The sequence below is a fragment of the Leuresthes tenuis genome, unplaced genomic scaffold (assembly GCF_036924035.1).
Source record: "Leuresthes tenuis unplaced genomic scaffold, fLeuTen1.0.hap1 SCAF_7, whole genome shotgun sequence".
In the NCBI taxonomy this organism is placed as follows: Eukaryota; Metazoa; Chordata; class Actinopteri; order Atheriniformes; family Atherinopsidae; genus Leuresthes; species Leuresthes tenuis.
In genome coordinates this window covers 5,692,997-5,707,462 of record NW_027325361.1, presented here as the reverse complement: position 1 = coordinate 5,707,462, position 14,466 = coordinate 5,692,997, and the positions used below count along the sequence as shown (strand labels likewise).

The 14,466-nt window shown below is 40.7% G+C and overlaps 1 protein-coding gene across 3 annotated transcripts in view; it reads right to left on the bottom strand.

Moving 5' to 3' along the window:
* fnbp1l (formin binding protein 1-like) overlaps window positions 1–12,992 on the bottom strand; it is a 37,947-nt gene extending 24,955 nt beyond the window's left edge. For all 3 annotated transcript variants that reach the window (XM_072388980.1, XM_072388981.1, XM_072388982.1), the window contains exon 1: window positions 12,846–12,992. In XM_072388980.1, coding sequence (XP_072245081.1) covers window positions 12,846–12,869 — 24 coding nt within the window. In that variant the 5' untranslated portion in view covers window positions 12,870–12,992. The remainder of the gene's footprint in view (window positions 1–12,845) is intronic.
* Window positions 12,993–14,466: the final 1,474 nt, after the last annotated feature.

Sequence of the window (14,466 nt, the reverse complement as noted above, 5' to 3'; positions counted from 1 at the left end):
GTTAGACGAGAGAGTGAAAACAGGCAGAAGAACAAGATGAGTAGATATCTTGATAAAGATCAGTGTAATCCAAATGTGATTCAGCTCAACTTACGGCACAATAATGCTGGTCCATGAAATGATCCTCTCACAGGTTTATGTATGAAAGTCCACCGATACGTGTCCAAATGAAAACCTGAAGTTAGAAATGGTGTCTAAATATAGCAAATACAGCAGGTAGCACAGCTGAAGAGCAGTGGTTGGGGTTAATATATTGACACCCGTGGCATTGTGAGCATCATGCTGATTATCCCCGAGCCGGCCCGTCAGCACCACCTTATCACCCACCCACAGCTCAAACATTTTTCTCTGTCTGAAATGGTTACAATCATGCGTAAGCCTTGGGTATGAGCTGATACCAACACCAGAATAATGCCACAACAGTAATAAACTGGGGATCCTTCTTCTATGTGAAAGGCAACATTTGAAATGATTTAAAACTTGGAAAATAAAAAATACATCGATATCAATAACTGAGAAAACAATAAAATGACTTCAACATTTTCCTCCAACCAAATGTACATGCTGCAACTATTTGCTCCTTAAACGCTGTGATTTTTTAATGTTTGAAAGACTTAATAATACCTGCTTGTTGTCATCTTATTATCTTCAAATAAAAAGCTGCAAGCTCACACACTTTTCTACACCTCATTAGGTTGTGTCCAGCACAGACTTTGATCACGATCCATTAGCTTGTCTCATCCTCAATCGGACCCTCTTTATGTCAGACCTGATCTTGACCAGAGTTGCTTTAGTCGTGGGCCGGCCATGAGCAGACTTCCTGACCACTATCTGATTCTGAAATGCTGATCTCTTGGACACAAATGTGAGAGATCTTTTCATTTTAAATGCTTCAGGATGGCACCAGTTCATAAAGCCATCAGGTGTTACAGTCTACACAAACACACAAACGATTACAAACGATTGAAAATGATGGGCTTTTTCACCCCAGCTTTCTGATGACTTTAATTATATTTGGTGGCACTTTTTCTTCAGGTTCTTTTCTCATACAGTGAATAGCAGTTTATCACGACTTCTTAAGCCTCGTTTATGCTTCTGCGTCACATCGTAGCACGAGACGCCATCATCGAGCATTCGAAATTCTGCATCGACGGAACACGTTGCTCTGCAGCTCACCATGCTGCGAGGGGGTGTGGCTGTGTGTGGTTTCAGGGGTTAGAGCCGAATCCTTGCTTTCTCTTCCAGTCACAATGGTAACCGAGGTGGAGCCGCTGTATTTGCAGTTGGAGCACATCAGTATTGAAGAACAAATGCTTATATTGACAGAGAAGACGTTTGCGGAGGTGGTCTGTGCGACCGCTAAACCGGTGGAGGCTGAACGGGTGAATGTACAACACTGGTTCACCCGCTGAGGGACCTGGATGAAAAAAAAACGCACTTTCGATACTTTCGAATGTCAACAGGCCGATTTGATGAGCTTCTTCGCCGTGTACAGCCATTCAGACCGGAAAAAGCAACTGCTGGAAGTTACGTTCTGAGTGGACCAATCACAGCCCTTGCGGTCCGCGTCACCTCGACGCGGAGTTAGGATTTTTTGGAGGTGCATGTCAGGCTATGGTGAAGGGGTCCACGTCGACGCAGAAGCATAAACTAGGCTTTAGACTTGTAGGGTGTCACATTCCCTTCAAATGTCTCACAGCAAACAGGGCTTTAAAGTTAAACCACCGTTAGACATTTCTACATGAACCTCACATCAAGCATTACACAACCATAGGTGAGCGGCCTTCTCAGCCAGACGCTTTGCCTTTATTAACACTTATTGTGGTCTAATGTTGGCGTGCAGTATTACAGTAGCTTAAGATGAGCCAACAGCGGCTCAAAGAAAAAAAACGTTTTGTGAGCCATTAGGATTGGAGAGCTCACATTACACCGGTTTTAAAGTTTCTGCACTGGTTACCTGTGTGATTCAGGATTGATTTGAAAAACTTTTTACTGGTTTTAAAAGCTCTTAATGGTCTTAGTCCTCCTTACTTATCAGATTTTCTTTTAACTTAGGAGCCATGCAGAACTCTCCGGTCTTTTATTAATTCATCTCTCACTGACGCTGTACTGATGAAATGTTTGCTGATATAATATGCATAAAATGTACAGTGTTTATTCTTTGGATACAACTGTAAAGAGTAGGGATGCCCCAACATCTAAATGATCTAAATTATCCAAAAAATGCTATTTTTAAGGTGCTGGGCAGCTAGAACAATCAATCAAATGCCCATCAAACAATCTTATGTGTGGATAAAAGTCTAAATACTTTAAAACTTTTTGGCTCTTTAAGTTTCTTTTCCTTCATGCTTCCAAAATGTATGGGGCTATGATACCCTGACCTCAGCTGTGAATATTAGTGAAATGAAGAAGCAACAGGCTCAAATAGATGGGTGAGCTTCAGTGGTTGTCCACACCGTCAACCACAGTGGGTCCTGTGTGCTGAATATGAAAGTACAGGAAGTGGTGATTACGGTATCTGTTCAACCATCTACTGAGCTGTGTCATCAGAGCTGCACGCACACACACAAACACACACACAAACACACACACACAAGCACACACAGCTCATTCACATCAGAAAAAAAAATTCTTGATTTCTCTGAACACTCGAGTGCTATAATCACAGTCAAGAGTTTGGCATGAGGCTTCCAGCTGTGGGATCGTGCGTGTGGACTGTGACACCGTAACCTCACAGTGTTCGTGTCCGTTTGTGTGGCTAACCGTGGGCTGTGAAAGCTGTCAGCTGGCACTTTTTCTTAGACAAAAAAATAAAGCACGTGTTTGCCTTACGTTAGTTTTTCAAAAGAAAAGAAGAACATGTCATTTACGAGAGAGAGAAAAACGCATGCACCTGTATTCTAATGTCGCCGACAAGTGCAGCAGCACCACCGGATGTTGAGTAAAACTCCACAAAAATGAGATTTACGTTCAGTTATGCACAGTGACTCCAGACACAATCAGTGTGGCGGCTGCTGACACTTAAAGTGTTCTACAGATGTGATAAATCACTTCCTGAAGTTGTAGTTAAATGAATACTTCAACTTTTTTACTAAGAGTAAGAGAGGCAAAAGTTGAATTTGATTAACTTAACATACAAAAAAACAGCAGACAGTCAATAAACAAACTGTGGTATTAGACATTTTGAACTTTTGGCAGACCCATCTAGCTATTTCCCTGGTTTCCAGTGTTGGACAGAAGACTTATACTACCGTATATGGCTACATATAAGCCATCTCTTTAACACTACAGCTAACAAAGTAATACAAAAGTGTGTTTTTAAAGCAGATGACACTTTACAAAGTCAAGTTTTAAGGCTTCGACAGTCTTGCTTAGTGCGGTCATGAGAGTGTTCCCTACAATGTTACCACTGTGGAAAATCCCTTGAAATAGCTTTCATTAAGTCATAAACTGCCAGCATTGAGTGGAAACATCTCCTCAGATAAGTCTGTACAGTTTATATAAGTGTGCAGATTCACTGAAATGCCGTTTAACTTCATGCATGGAGCGAACAAGCATGACTGCTCTCATCATGTGACATGCTGACAGAGGAACTCTGCACAATCTATGCAATTGTTTTTACTTTTTCTGGACTTTGCATGTTTAAAAGTAGAGAACAATATATGCAGCCAGCACAGTGTACTTCCCTGTGAATGTGTGTCATCTAGATTAACCATTAACTCCATCTCATGACAAATTTATGGTATGAGGGTAGAACATTGTTGTAGCTTCCTGGGCTACCTTAGCATGTTGCAGTACTTTTAAAATTCTCCATTTGGAGGCTGAAATCCCTAAGAGAATTTATATGAAAAATCTCACGTTGCTGGACTGTGAGAGAACCCTTTGGCTGTAGGTGTAACACTATACGATGTGTCTTCACAACCTGACAAAAGCAACAATGTGCAGTGATGAATAATGGACAACAGTCCATCATCACACCAGCCAGAAACAGAAAAAAGAAACCCTTTTAGTATAAAGTGCAGGGATGTTTCTATCAGCCACACTGAGAAACAGACTGAATAGAGTCGGATTCATTTTGGTTCACTAAAACCAACAAGGCTAGAGTTTTATGCGAGAAATGATCAAACCTTTACATGCTGACATGCTCACTGTAGCATACCATTGCAATACTGAGCTCTTACAATGTTATCCTAATTCTTCATCCAAGTTTTGCAACATAATATTTGCTCATAGCGCTAAAGAGCATGTAATACTTTTAGAGATGTTGGTTCATTAAACAAAAAACTGCTCATTGTGCACCCACAATGGGCCTGTGTTTATGCTGCATGGTTCTGTGTATCAATCAGTAAACACTGTAAGAGTTTAAATGATCAAAAGCAAGACCATAATGGATCCAGACAGAGTTATGTTTGTAAAACACTGATCTGGGAGACAATAGAAGGTCACAAAGTGGGTTTGACGTGGTTCAGAAACAATCTGAATCCCTTTTGGGAACCCTTGATGTCTCCTCATTACAAACAGTTGCCCTCCATTCATGGCTCTGAGCGGTTCAAGTGGAGGATGAGAACTTTCCTATTTTCTGAATAAAAGGAAAACATGTCAAACTATCATGTTACACAATCACCTCTTTACGCTGGAGTTAGACGCTGCATATTTTAACATCTTTTATTCTACACCCTGACTACCTGGCGTCCTATGGTCTGAGGTGCCCACTGTAACCAGGGGGCACACTGTATACTTCATGTTACCATGGTAACTTGCAACCCTCCAAGCTGAGCAGCTAGTTAGTGCGTGTGAAAATGAGCTGCATAGAGTTAACGGCATCACAGAGCAGTTTTATTAGGCTCTGAAACTTCACTGGCCAAATAAACACCCTGGGAAAACTCTGCTGCTCAAATTAACATTGTTCCCTCATATGTAAGCAGGCTGTATGTTGGACGGAGGACGGAATCAAAGAAAGGAAAGACGGGAAAGGACCGAGGAGGGGCTGTCCTAGTTACACTTGACCCATGTGTACATCTCTATTTATGGTATGTGAAATGTGGCAAATTCCTGACCAAAGCCAGTGTTTCCCATACATCCCCCACAACAGACAAATGCACCTCAAATACATCCTTTGTATTTCTTGTACATAACAGCCAACTGTTAAATCAGCCGTGGGGATAAACAGAAACAAGATGATTTCTCAAAGTCATCCGTTACAAGATAAACAGTCTTAATAATTTTTGACCATAAGGTCATGACCGCATGTGTGACTGATGTGCAGCTGATCTCACAGAAGACGAATGTTCCCGCGCATGGTTTGAGACAGAAGGAATAAAAAGCAAAGAGCTGAAACGAGTGGACACATTTTCTGTGAGGCCATCTTTGACCAACTCTTTATCTTCTGTATCTTTATCGTATTTATGGAAATTAGACTCCAAAGAATCTCACATTTTTAGGCTTCTTTATAGCTTAATCAAGCAGTGATCAAATAATCAGTAGAAAACATATTCTTAGTACCAGCCCAAAACCACTTAGAAGGACTAATGCTCACACATGAAAAAGCGTAATTAATCCATTCAGTCTTTGTTACTTTGAAACTTATTAAGAAATTCTCATTTAACTTTCATTATCAAATGCATCGATAAACTGTGCCGTCTCAATAACTATCATACTAAAATGTATATTCTAACTAAAAAATGTCTAAAATCTATTTGAAGTTCTGTAATGTTACAGTTTTCTTATTTGATCTTTTTTCCCAGTGGGAAACCCTTAAATAACAAGCATCTGCCGGAGAATTCCCATCATTCTGGAAATATGATCCAGAGGATAAAGGCAGAATTGGATGCAAAGATGGAGAGAGTCAAAGTGATCAACAGGATGAGATGAGCTAATGGTTTATTGTCATATGCTAAACACGTACACGCTGGCCATAAGGCACAAGAAAACACACAAACAAGTCACAAGACTTTGCTCAGGTAATTCTTTTCACAAGTCTTGCCGGACATGTAGGATTTAATGTAGGATTTAACAGATTTGCTAGGTTTTATTGTCTTTTAATGTTTCTTCTGTCTTTTTGTGAGTGTATTTCTCATCACATATATCACAGGATATGCTACATTGTCATTTTGACTTTTTTTGGTGGCCTCTGGACGAGTCTTCGTCAGCTTCATCAGCATGACAGCAAATTCACGTTTCAGGCGGCACGTACAGGGCTCAGAAGTATGTTTGTTTCTACAACAATGGTATTAAACCCCACGACTGACTGTACGAGGAGCCAGAGAGAATAAGACTGTTCAGATATGCTGTCAGACATCACAACGACGATCGTGTACGTGGATCATTTTAAAATCTTGATGTCAGCCTCTGCCAGACGACCCAATATCCCAATGAGGTATAAGATGATCAAACTGCTTTTTATATCTCCGAATGTTATGCAGCGTGTCATAATGGCTGGTGCATTAGGCTTCATTTTAGGGAAGCCCATAACATCTGACCCAAATAATTTTTCCGTCTCTGTTCACGAATATAAAACCAGCTACAATCTGAGGCTTCCACTCTTTTTAATCAGGCCATCTCTGTGCCACATTATGGTTTTAAAGACACCCGGATTGGGAATTAACGCCACCGAATGTTTATTTCGAGGCATCCAACTTGTAGTTGCTAAGCATCTTTTGACATTAATGTCACAGATTTAGTTGCAAAGGTGCAAATTCCACAAAACTTAGTAGCCATCTTACAGGGAGAATCTTATCCAACATTTCTTGGTTGGATACTAATAATCACCAATGGTTCAATCCAAGTTCACCCTGTTGAAGTGACAACCACAGATTTGATTTTTTTTTCTCTAACGACTCCCAACTCAAGACAGTCCCAAGTCTTAGAGGAAGTAATAATACTGACACAAATCAGCACAGAAGACTCTGCAAGATTCTGTACAAAAGAAACTTGATGCTGTTCTTGAAGCCAAGTGCAAGTCAGACGGTGTTTTAAGTCTGAACCTCGTGAAACGGAAAGGTCCGAGCAGAGAAGATTAATGCAGCAGGTGAGCAGGTTCAGCCAGCAGCTGATGTTGTCAGTAAACAACAACCAAAGGACATCAGCCGGAGGACATCTACTATCTATGTCATAAACTTTCAAAATGTTGTTGCTGGTTTACAGCGGCCTCCACGGCCTTCTCATCTGATCAGTTTTGATTGAAGGATTAGTTGTGGATCTGTGTGGTTTTTGAAAACAGAAACATGCTCATATTCCTGTATCAGTCGTGTCCACTAAGAAGACAGAAAGCAGTCATCTACACAGTTTCATCGGTGATGAATGCGAGCAAAATCAACACCAAATGCAGGTAAATGCTGGAAGGCCATCAGCCACACTGATGCTACTCCCTGCTGCTGTCTGTGTGCATCCTGCACAAGCAAAGATTCAAAGCAACCAACCATCTAGCAGAGGTTTAGCTTAATGACCGGGTTGGTGTTTAAGGGAAAAATTCAGGAAAAATAAATAAAAAAATCAACTTCTTCCACATGTCCTAAAGTCTGCATTTTTATCCGCTGGCTAATAAAATAAGTGACTAATAAACAGATGACAGACAGACTGACTCCTGGAAGACGGGATAACACTGAGCACAGCTGCAGCTCTGACCAAGGCATCTTTGTAGAGTCATAACTTAGGGGGGATTTTGGAACCATTTGTCTCTGGTGATTCATTCTTTACTTCCTGGGAAAAAGTTATAATATGCAGTCATGTCACCACAGATTACATTTATCAGATAATGTATCATCTTTGCTGCTGGGATGAATAATCAGAATGAATGGAAAAAGTTAAAAATACAGATAGCTGCAAATAAATCTCTAAATCAGGCTCCATTCATTCATCGTTTCTAGAAAAGGAGGCAGCAATTCCAGAAAAAGAGGTGTAACTTGCTGTACAAACAGTAATAGTAATCCAAAAGTTAAATAAATCCTTTCATGCCAAAGAAAAGCAGTATTCTCAAAAAACCTGGTCAGATAAGGTGAAGTGACCCGTTTATGGGTTCATCCTGGGGCACTGGTCTCACAGGCAACAGGTGTGATGGTGTCTGAATCCAAGAGGAACTCACCAAACAGCTGGCTGTCTGATGCAGCTGTGATAGAGTCCAGAGGGACAGAGCGGGAGGATGAGAGGAAGGAAGAGGGGGAAGTAAAAGGCGCAGAGTGGGGATAAATTCGGAATGAAAGGCTAACAGGAAGACGGCTCTATCTAAGTGAGTGTGTATTAAAAACAGTCCTCTCGCATGAAATTAGGGTTAAAAGACTGGACTGGTGCTTCCATGATTAATTTCTTCCTTTTAGTAGCAAACTGATTGATTTGTCACTGCTTTCCTTTACCAAAACCATTCACTAACAGATTTGGATCCAGTCTAAATCATGTAACATAAAGAAGGCTGGTTGTGTCTCCACACTGGGGTTACAGCAGAGCTCCGAATTTGGAAATATATATGAGAATTAGGACCGTTCAAAATATGGAGCAACGGCTCATCAAACCACATCCGAGGTCAGGTGAGGAAAGTGACAACAATGGATGCCTTGGTCAGTAAACGTTATGTGGGCACCACTGCTGCAGATGTGGTTGACAAAAAACATCTGCCTTCACCGTTTCACCCGTTTCCACCCAGTGGAAATATCCCATCCTGAAACCTTCATTCCTTTGTCTTTATGGGCTTTCTTCTTTCACAACTCTTTCCCTCCTCTTCATCTCCATCATCAACCCCATCTCCAGGGGATATGCGTTAGAGCAATTTTGCTAATTAAGAAAGACATCCACTCTCACATGCAGGACATACACAAAGCAGCGTGGGCTTCAACCATCACTGTGAGGCACCCCAAGCGAAAAAACATCATGTTTTCTCACTCACACCTACAAAAACACCCCTGCACATACAATGTGTTGACAAGCTTGGCTAGACCGAGTCTAACAGCTTGTCGTGTCCAGGCCAGTGGCCTCAACTTCAGCATGACTTCATTCACACCCACTGTGACCTAAAAAAAAAAACAGACTACTGCTCTACCAAACAGGAGCCGTTCCAAGAGAACCTCAGCGACCACAGATCCAAGTCAGCGAGAGGACAAAACAAATGGAGGTTTATTATTACACACAAAACTGTCCAAATGTGTAGCATTCGGACTTTAAAGGACACTTATCTCTTCATCAGAGGGCCTGATACCTTAGTAACACATTAATAACTGATTTGTCTATCTCGAAGTGTCAAAATATCCACCAGTTTATAACCCTCAAATTTGAGAACGTTTATATATTTGTTATTCAGCATAAACCCAGGCCTTGCACAATGCAAAGGGTTGTCCAGCAAGGCAAGACAAAGCAATCTGAAAGCAGCAAGTCAGTCAGTAAAATGAGATTTCGTCAGACTTTGATATACTGCAGGCTGAAATCTATAAATATCCCAAACAGGAGCATGGATAACAAGCATCCTAGTCTAAACCTGAAGGCCAACTGATGCTGAGATTTCGAGCAATCCTTTTTCTGTCAGCGTGAAATATTTACACGCAACATCAACACCCTGCACAGTCTAACAACACCTCCAACAGCACACCTGAAGGAACTCAGAAACGGGTTCTCCAAAAACTTCACACAGGAAAAAAAGAATCAAACCCCTGCGAGCCTTTTATCAGAGCGTAACGACCTGCTCGCTGCTCTGAATCAGAGTTTCACAACCAGGCTCCTTTCCATTTCACAGCCAACAACCTTCAAAGTAAAATCCCAGGTCTAGCCAGCCGTTCAGAAGCTGTCCTTTTTAACCCACCTTTCTATTCTCTATCCCCTTATCCTTGTCTTTCAGTTTGCCCGATCAGTAGGGACGACCGCCTGTCAGCCTCTTGTCCTTCAGTCAGACTTGGCTGCTTTATTCGGTTGGCCCTCAGGTCGCCTCACTCAGACAGACCAGAGCGCAACAGGGTGGCATCCTGGCACCAACGCACACACAACACAGACAGAGCTTTCATTCAGACACACACTCCCTACTTTAGAAGTGCATGTGTGTTGGAGCAGGACGCCAGCTCAGTAATAGGATGCTTGCTCTGCAATGTCTCATAGAGATGAGCTGAAGCCAAAACTACAAAGCTACACATCGAGGAAGTGGAGATGCTTTTTGCTTATTCAACGCCGTTGGAACAAAAAACAGCAAATAAAATAAAACACAAGATGACACGGACAATTATTAATCTGCCAGAAGATGATCAGAAATGGAAAATAGTAAGAAGATAAAACATTTCTTATTTTCTTAAAACTTAAGCTGATTAGTTGGTTGGGAAAAAAATTAAGTCAAACATTTTTTTTTTTTTTAAAACACAGAAATGCCTAAATACAGCCAAAAAATCTAAATATCTGGAGGGCTAATTTGTTTTGTGCGATCGTAGAATTGTTATAATTGAGTTTCAAGTTGAGAATACAATGATATTTGGGGATAAATCAGTTAAATACCGACATAGCAGTCATACAGTGTACATATATATATATATATATATATATATATATATATATATATATATATATATATATAGATACCAATGTAGTAATATTAGTAGTTCTTTTCTGTGATCTTTTCTACAGGACAGCCTGTCTTGTTTCATTATTTTTTAAACCAATTTAAAATCATATAGACAAATGAAATTGGGGATACTTTACGCCAATAGACGAGGAGTCATCTGTAAAACACACCAGGCAATCAACAGTTTTACTTCGTGTCTTTTGGACGATAATCCTTAATCTGACATCAGACAGTCAGCACATTAATCCCATCAGAGGATTACCACAGTCTGTCAGCCAGTTTCTACACGAACCAGATCAGATTCGCTTTGCTCAACTACGACGATGACAAAAAAACAACAACATCACATGGAATATCTACCCACCCAAATTTTTCTTTCTTTTTTTTCTACCTGGATGTCACTCATTGGGGTCTTGATGTGTCTGGACCTTTTTAGAACCTGCTGCTATCCCTGTGTGGCGTTTTGTATTCCTGCTGCCTGTTAGAACCATCTCTCCCAAGGGATCTTCTATCCCTGTTCCCAACCTAAAGCTTCTTGGGGGGATTTCTTGTCGGCCCCATGGAAGGGTTGGAGCATGACATAAACTTCTGCATGTAATGCATATAAAGCCAGACATTCATATGTAGGCTTTAATATGGATAGAAATATCATTGGACAAGTCTAATAGTGAATATTAGCAGCCATGTTGGAGTAAATCCCATCGCTACCTTTCCAAATGTGAAGTTTTGTTTTTTTATGTTTTCATTCCAGTGCAAGTACATCTAATAAGAATGTGTAGAATTAAATAAATAATCTATTGCTCAAAGAAGTAAAAAAAAAGTTCCCCTCTTTGGCCTCATCCACTCCAGCTTGCAGGAAGTGCCCCATTCCTTTGGGATCAACGAGTAGTGGTCATCTAGTCCTTCAACAGGGGGGGGCATTTGAATGGCAAGATGGCCCCTACTCCTTGATCACTCCCAAAAAAAGGCAGCTTCTCACCTTTGTGAAATGGGCCAGCTGGCAGGGGAAGAACTGCGATTCAACCTTATTAACCAAATTAAAAGAACAGATTTTCAAGGAAATACTATCCGACATCACTGACTGTATGTAAGGTATCCATACTTCTTTGTACTTGAGCCCCTGAAAAAATGCAAGGGGAAGAAAAGGAAGGGGATCATGAATGGAGGGATAATCATATCTATGTCCATGTGTGCTTCCTTTTACGATCCGTTTGAGTCTCACACATGCAAACTGTTTTCTCTTTGTCTGCAGCAGCGTGGTCATGTTACATCTGAGGGCTGAGCAAGCAAAAAATCAGCTTATTTCAGACAGCAGATAATAACCACGAGGTCAGCTGGAGGAGTTATCATCCCAGGGAGGTGAAGAATCCCCTCCTTCTCCTCCTCACTGCAAGCACACACAAACACAGTCACAAGGAAAGAGGAGGGGGGGATGCTGCTGGTTGCCTCTCTGGTTACACAGCTTGTGATGGCCAACACCCCAAAATACGCAGCATGGAAACTATAGCAGGTCTAATTTAAACAAATATGTACTTAATTTGATAAGGACGGTATAAAATTAGATCCACTCTGATACCTACTACAGATCACGAATGACTTCATATATTAAATCTAATGCGACTTCCTTAAAGCCGGTCATAGCTTTAATAAGAAGGCAGGACAGACACGAGGAGGTGTATCACTACATAATACAGGTTGGTTCTGTTGATATAAACATGTGGAACTTCAAAATCACCCGAAAGTAAAGACAAAAGAGTGGATGACTCTCAACAAAGGGACACACCATGCCAATCATTGAATGAATCAAACGGAAGTGAAGTTGAGGTGAAATTAAGGAGACCAATCTGGATGGTGGTCTCCCTTCACCCCGCTGCCTGCCAAAAACAGGGTGTGACACACGCACAAAAACCGTGAAGATTCAACTTCAAAACTTGCTTGACAAACAAAAGAAAAACATCAATTCAGCAGCGCGGGTGTTGTTAAAGTTAACAAGTAATCTTGCGCAGGGGGCAGCCTTCTTTATCCCGCCCCGTATGGCTGGCTATCTTGTCCCGTGCGTCTGAAGACTTGCCTGCCTATTGTTCCACTGCTGTCACAGCCGTTAAGGTGCACCGCGGATTAGCTTTAGCTGTAGCCCCGCGGGCTAACAGCCCGGCCGGCCGGATGGGGCTGGCGTTAGCCGCTTTTGCACAAAGCTAAAAGGTAACACGGCACCTTTCTTCCAGTCGATTTCCAAGAAGTCCCCGTGGTGTCCGCGTCAAAAAGCAAAGCAGATGGGACAAATAGGTGCTTAAAAGCACACCTAAGAGTTTAGACTTACCCAGAGCTCCGTTCCCCAACTCATTGCGGATACGTCCTTGTAAGTTCTCCCGTTTTGGACACTGTTTTCCTCGCTTGGACTTCTCCGAACTGCCGCTGAGATCTGGTGCTCCTGACTGACTGTCTGCCCATACACTCCTCCTCCTCCTCCTCCTCCTCCTCCTCCTCCTCCTCCTCCTCCTCCTGATTCTCCTGAATCGGCAGGTCCGCCCAAACCACAAATCCTCTAAAAATATAATTATTTTTAAGGTTAAAGTAGCCAGCAATTAAACGGAGAAAAAAAAATCGCCAATTAGTTATGTTTAAAAAAAAAAAAAGAATTGATTTGTTTGTTAAAGTCCTAAAACATCACGTCGACCGAAAAGTAAAGCAAACACTGCCTGAAAATTTTAAGAAAATGATGAAAATGGTAAAATATCTCGTGATTTATGTTGAACGAAATTAATATAATTAAACTTTAGAAAGGACTGTCTGAGAACTGGGGAATTATAAAAGACAAACAAAATGTATTTTCTGATTGTTATTTCTATTTGAGTTTTAAATGTTGTTTTTTAATCTTTAATCAGACTGTGGCATTTACTTGGCAGTTCTCCATAACCCACAAGAATTCAGTAACTAGCGTTTCAAGTTTGAATAATTCTGTTGTTTCTGCTGTTTGTTGCAGATATTTATTCCCTAACAGGTTATCAAATTGACAAACTTCATGATCAGTTTTCTGAAACTTAGCTATGCCTTCAATAGTTTATGCATTAATATTTCTTGCTTTTTGGGGCAATCAGAGAAAGATTAATCGTGAATTCAGCTGCAGCCAGAAGTCCCCAAATATCTATAGAACTGCGCTCTCTGGTGGTCATGGCGTGTAAATACCGATGTGGACATAGTAATTCAAGACTACATCAAACAGCCAGAATTTTCTCATGTAAACCTGGAAATAATCATAAAGTTTGAGGATTTATCAATACTTAAGAACAAAAAACATTTTGATATGTAAAATGAAAAAAAAAATATTTTAGGTTCTTGACGTTTCAGGAGCAGAAAATCAAATATATGTGGCATTGACTATGACTCTCGAATAAAAGTCAGATTTTCTTCGTTTGTACGCTTCGACTGAAACAGCGGTTTATCATCTCACCATAAGACTTTTCAAGTGAACTCGCAGCCATTGTTCACTCATTATAAACAAGTTTCCGACAGCATCGTGGCAGTGAGGGAATATGGCATCAGAACGAAACAATTTTCCCAATTAGAAATGATAAACTGAATTGCTTTGCTTTGTTGAAATCTAGATGAATATCTTTAAGTTTTGAATGTGGTCTAATGACGCAGGACTTTTAGTCAGACCAATTTACAATGAAAACAGTAATTACACCCCATTGCATACCAAAACAGAAATGTAAACATATCTGTGTATGTAGGTAGAACACATCGGTAACTAAAATAAATAGATTATTTTTTAAATGACAACGTTAGAAGAATAGTATCATATAATCAGACGTAATAATAGCTTTGCAAGGGTGATAGTGATTTTCAGGTAAAATGTTGGTTAATTTCTCAGCTTCTGATGAAAAATGTATACCGTTTATTTTTTCCATTTAATTTAGTTTTCCACCTTCCACTCCTAT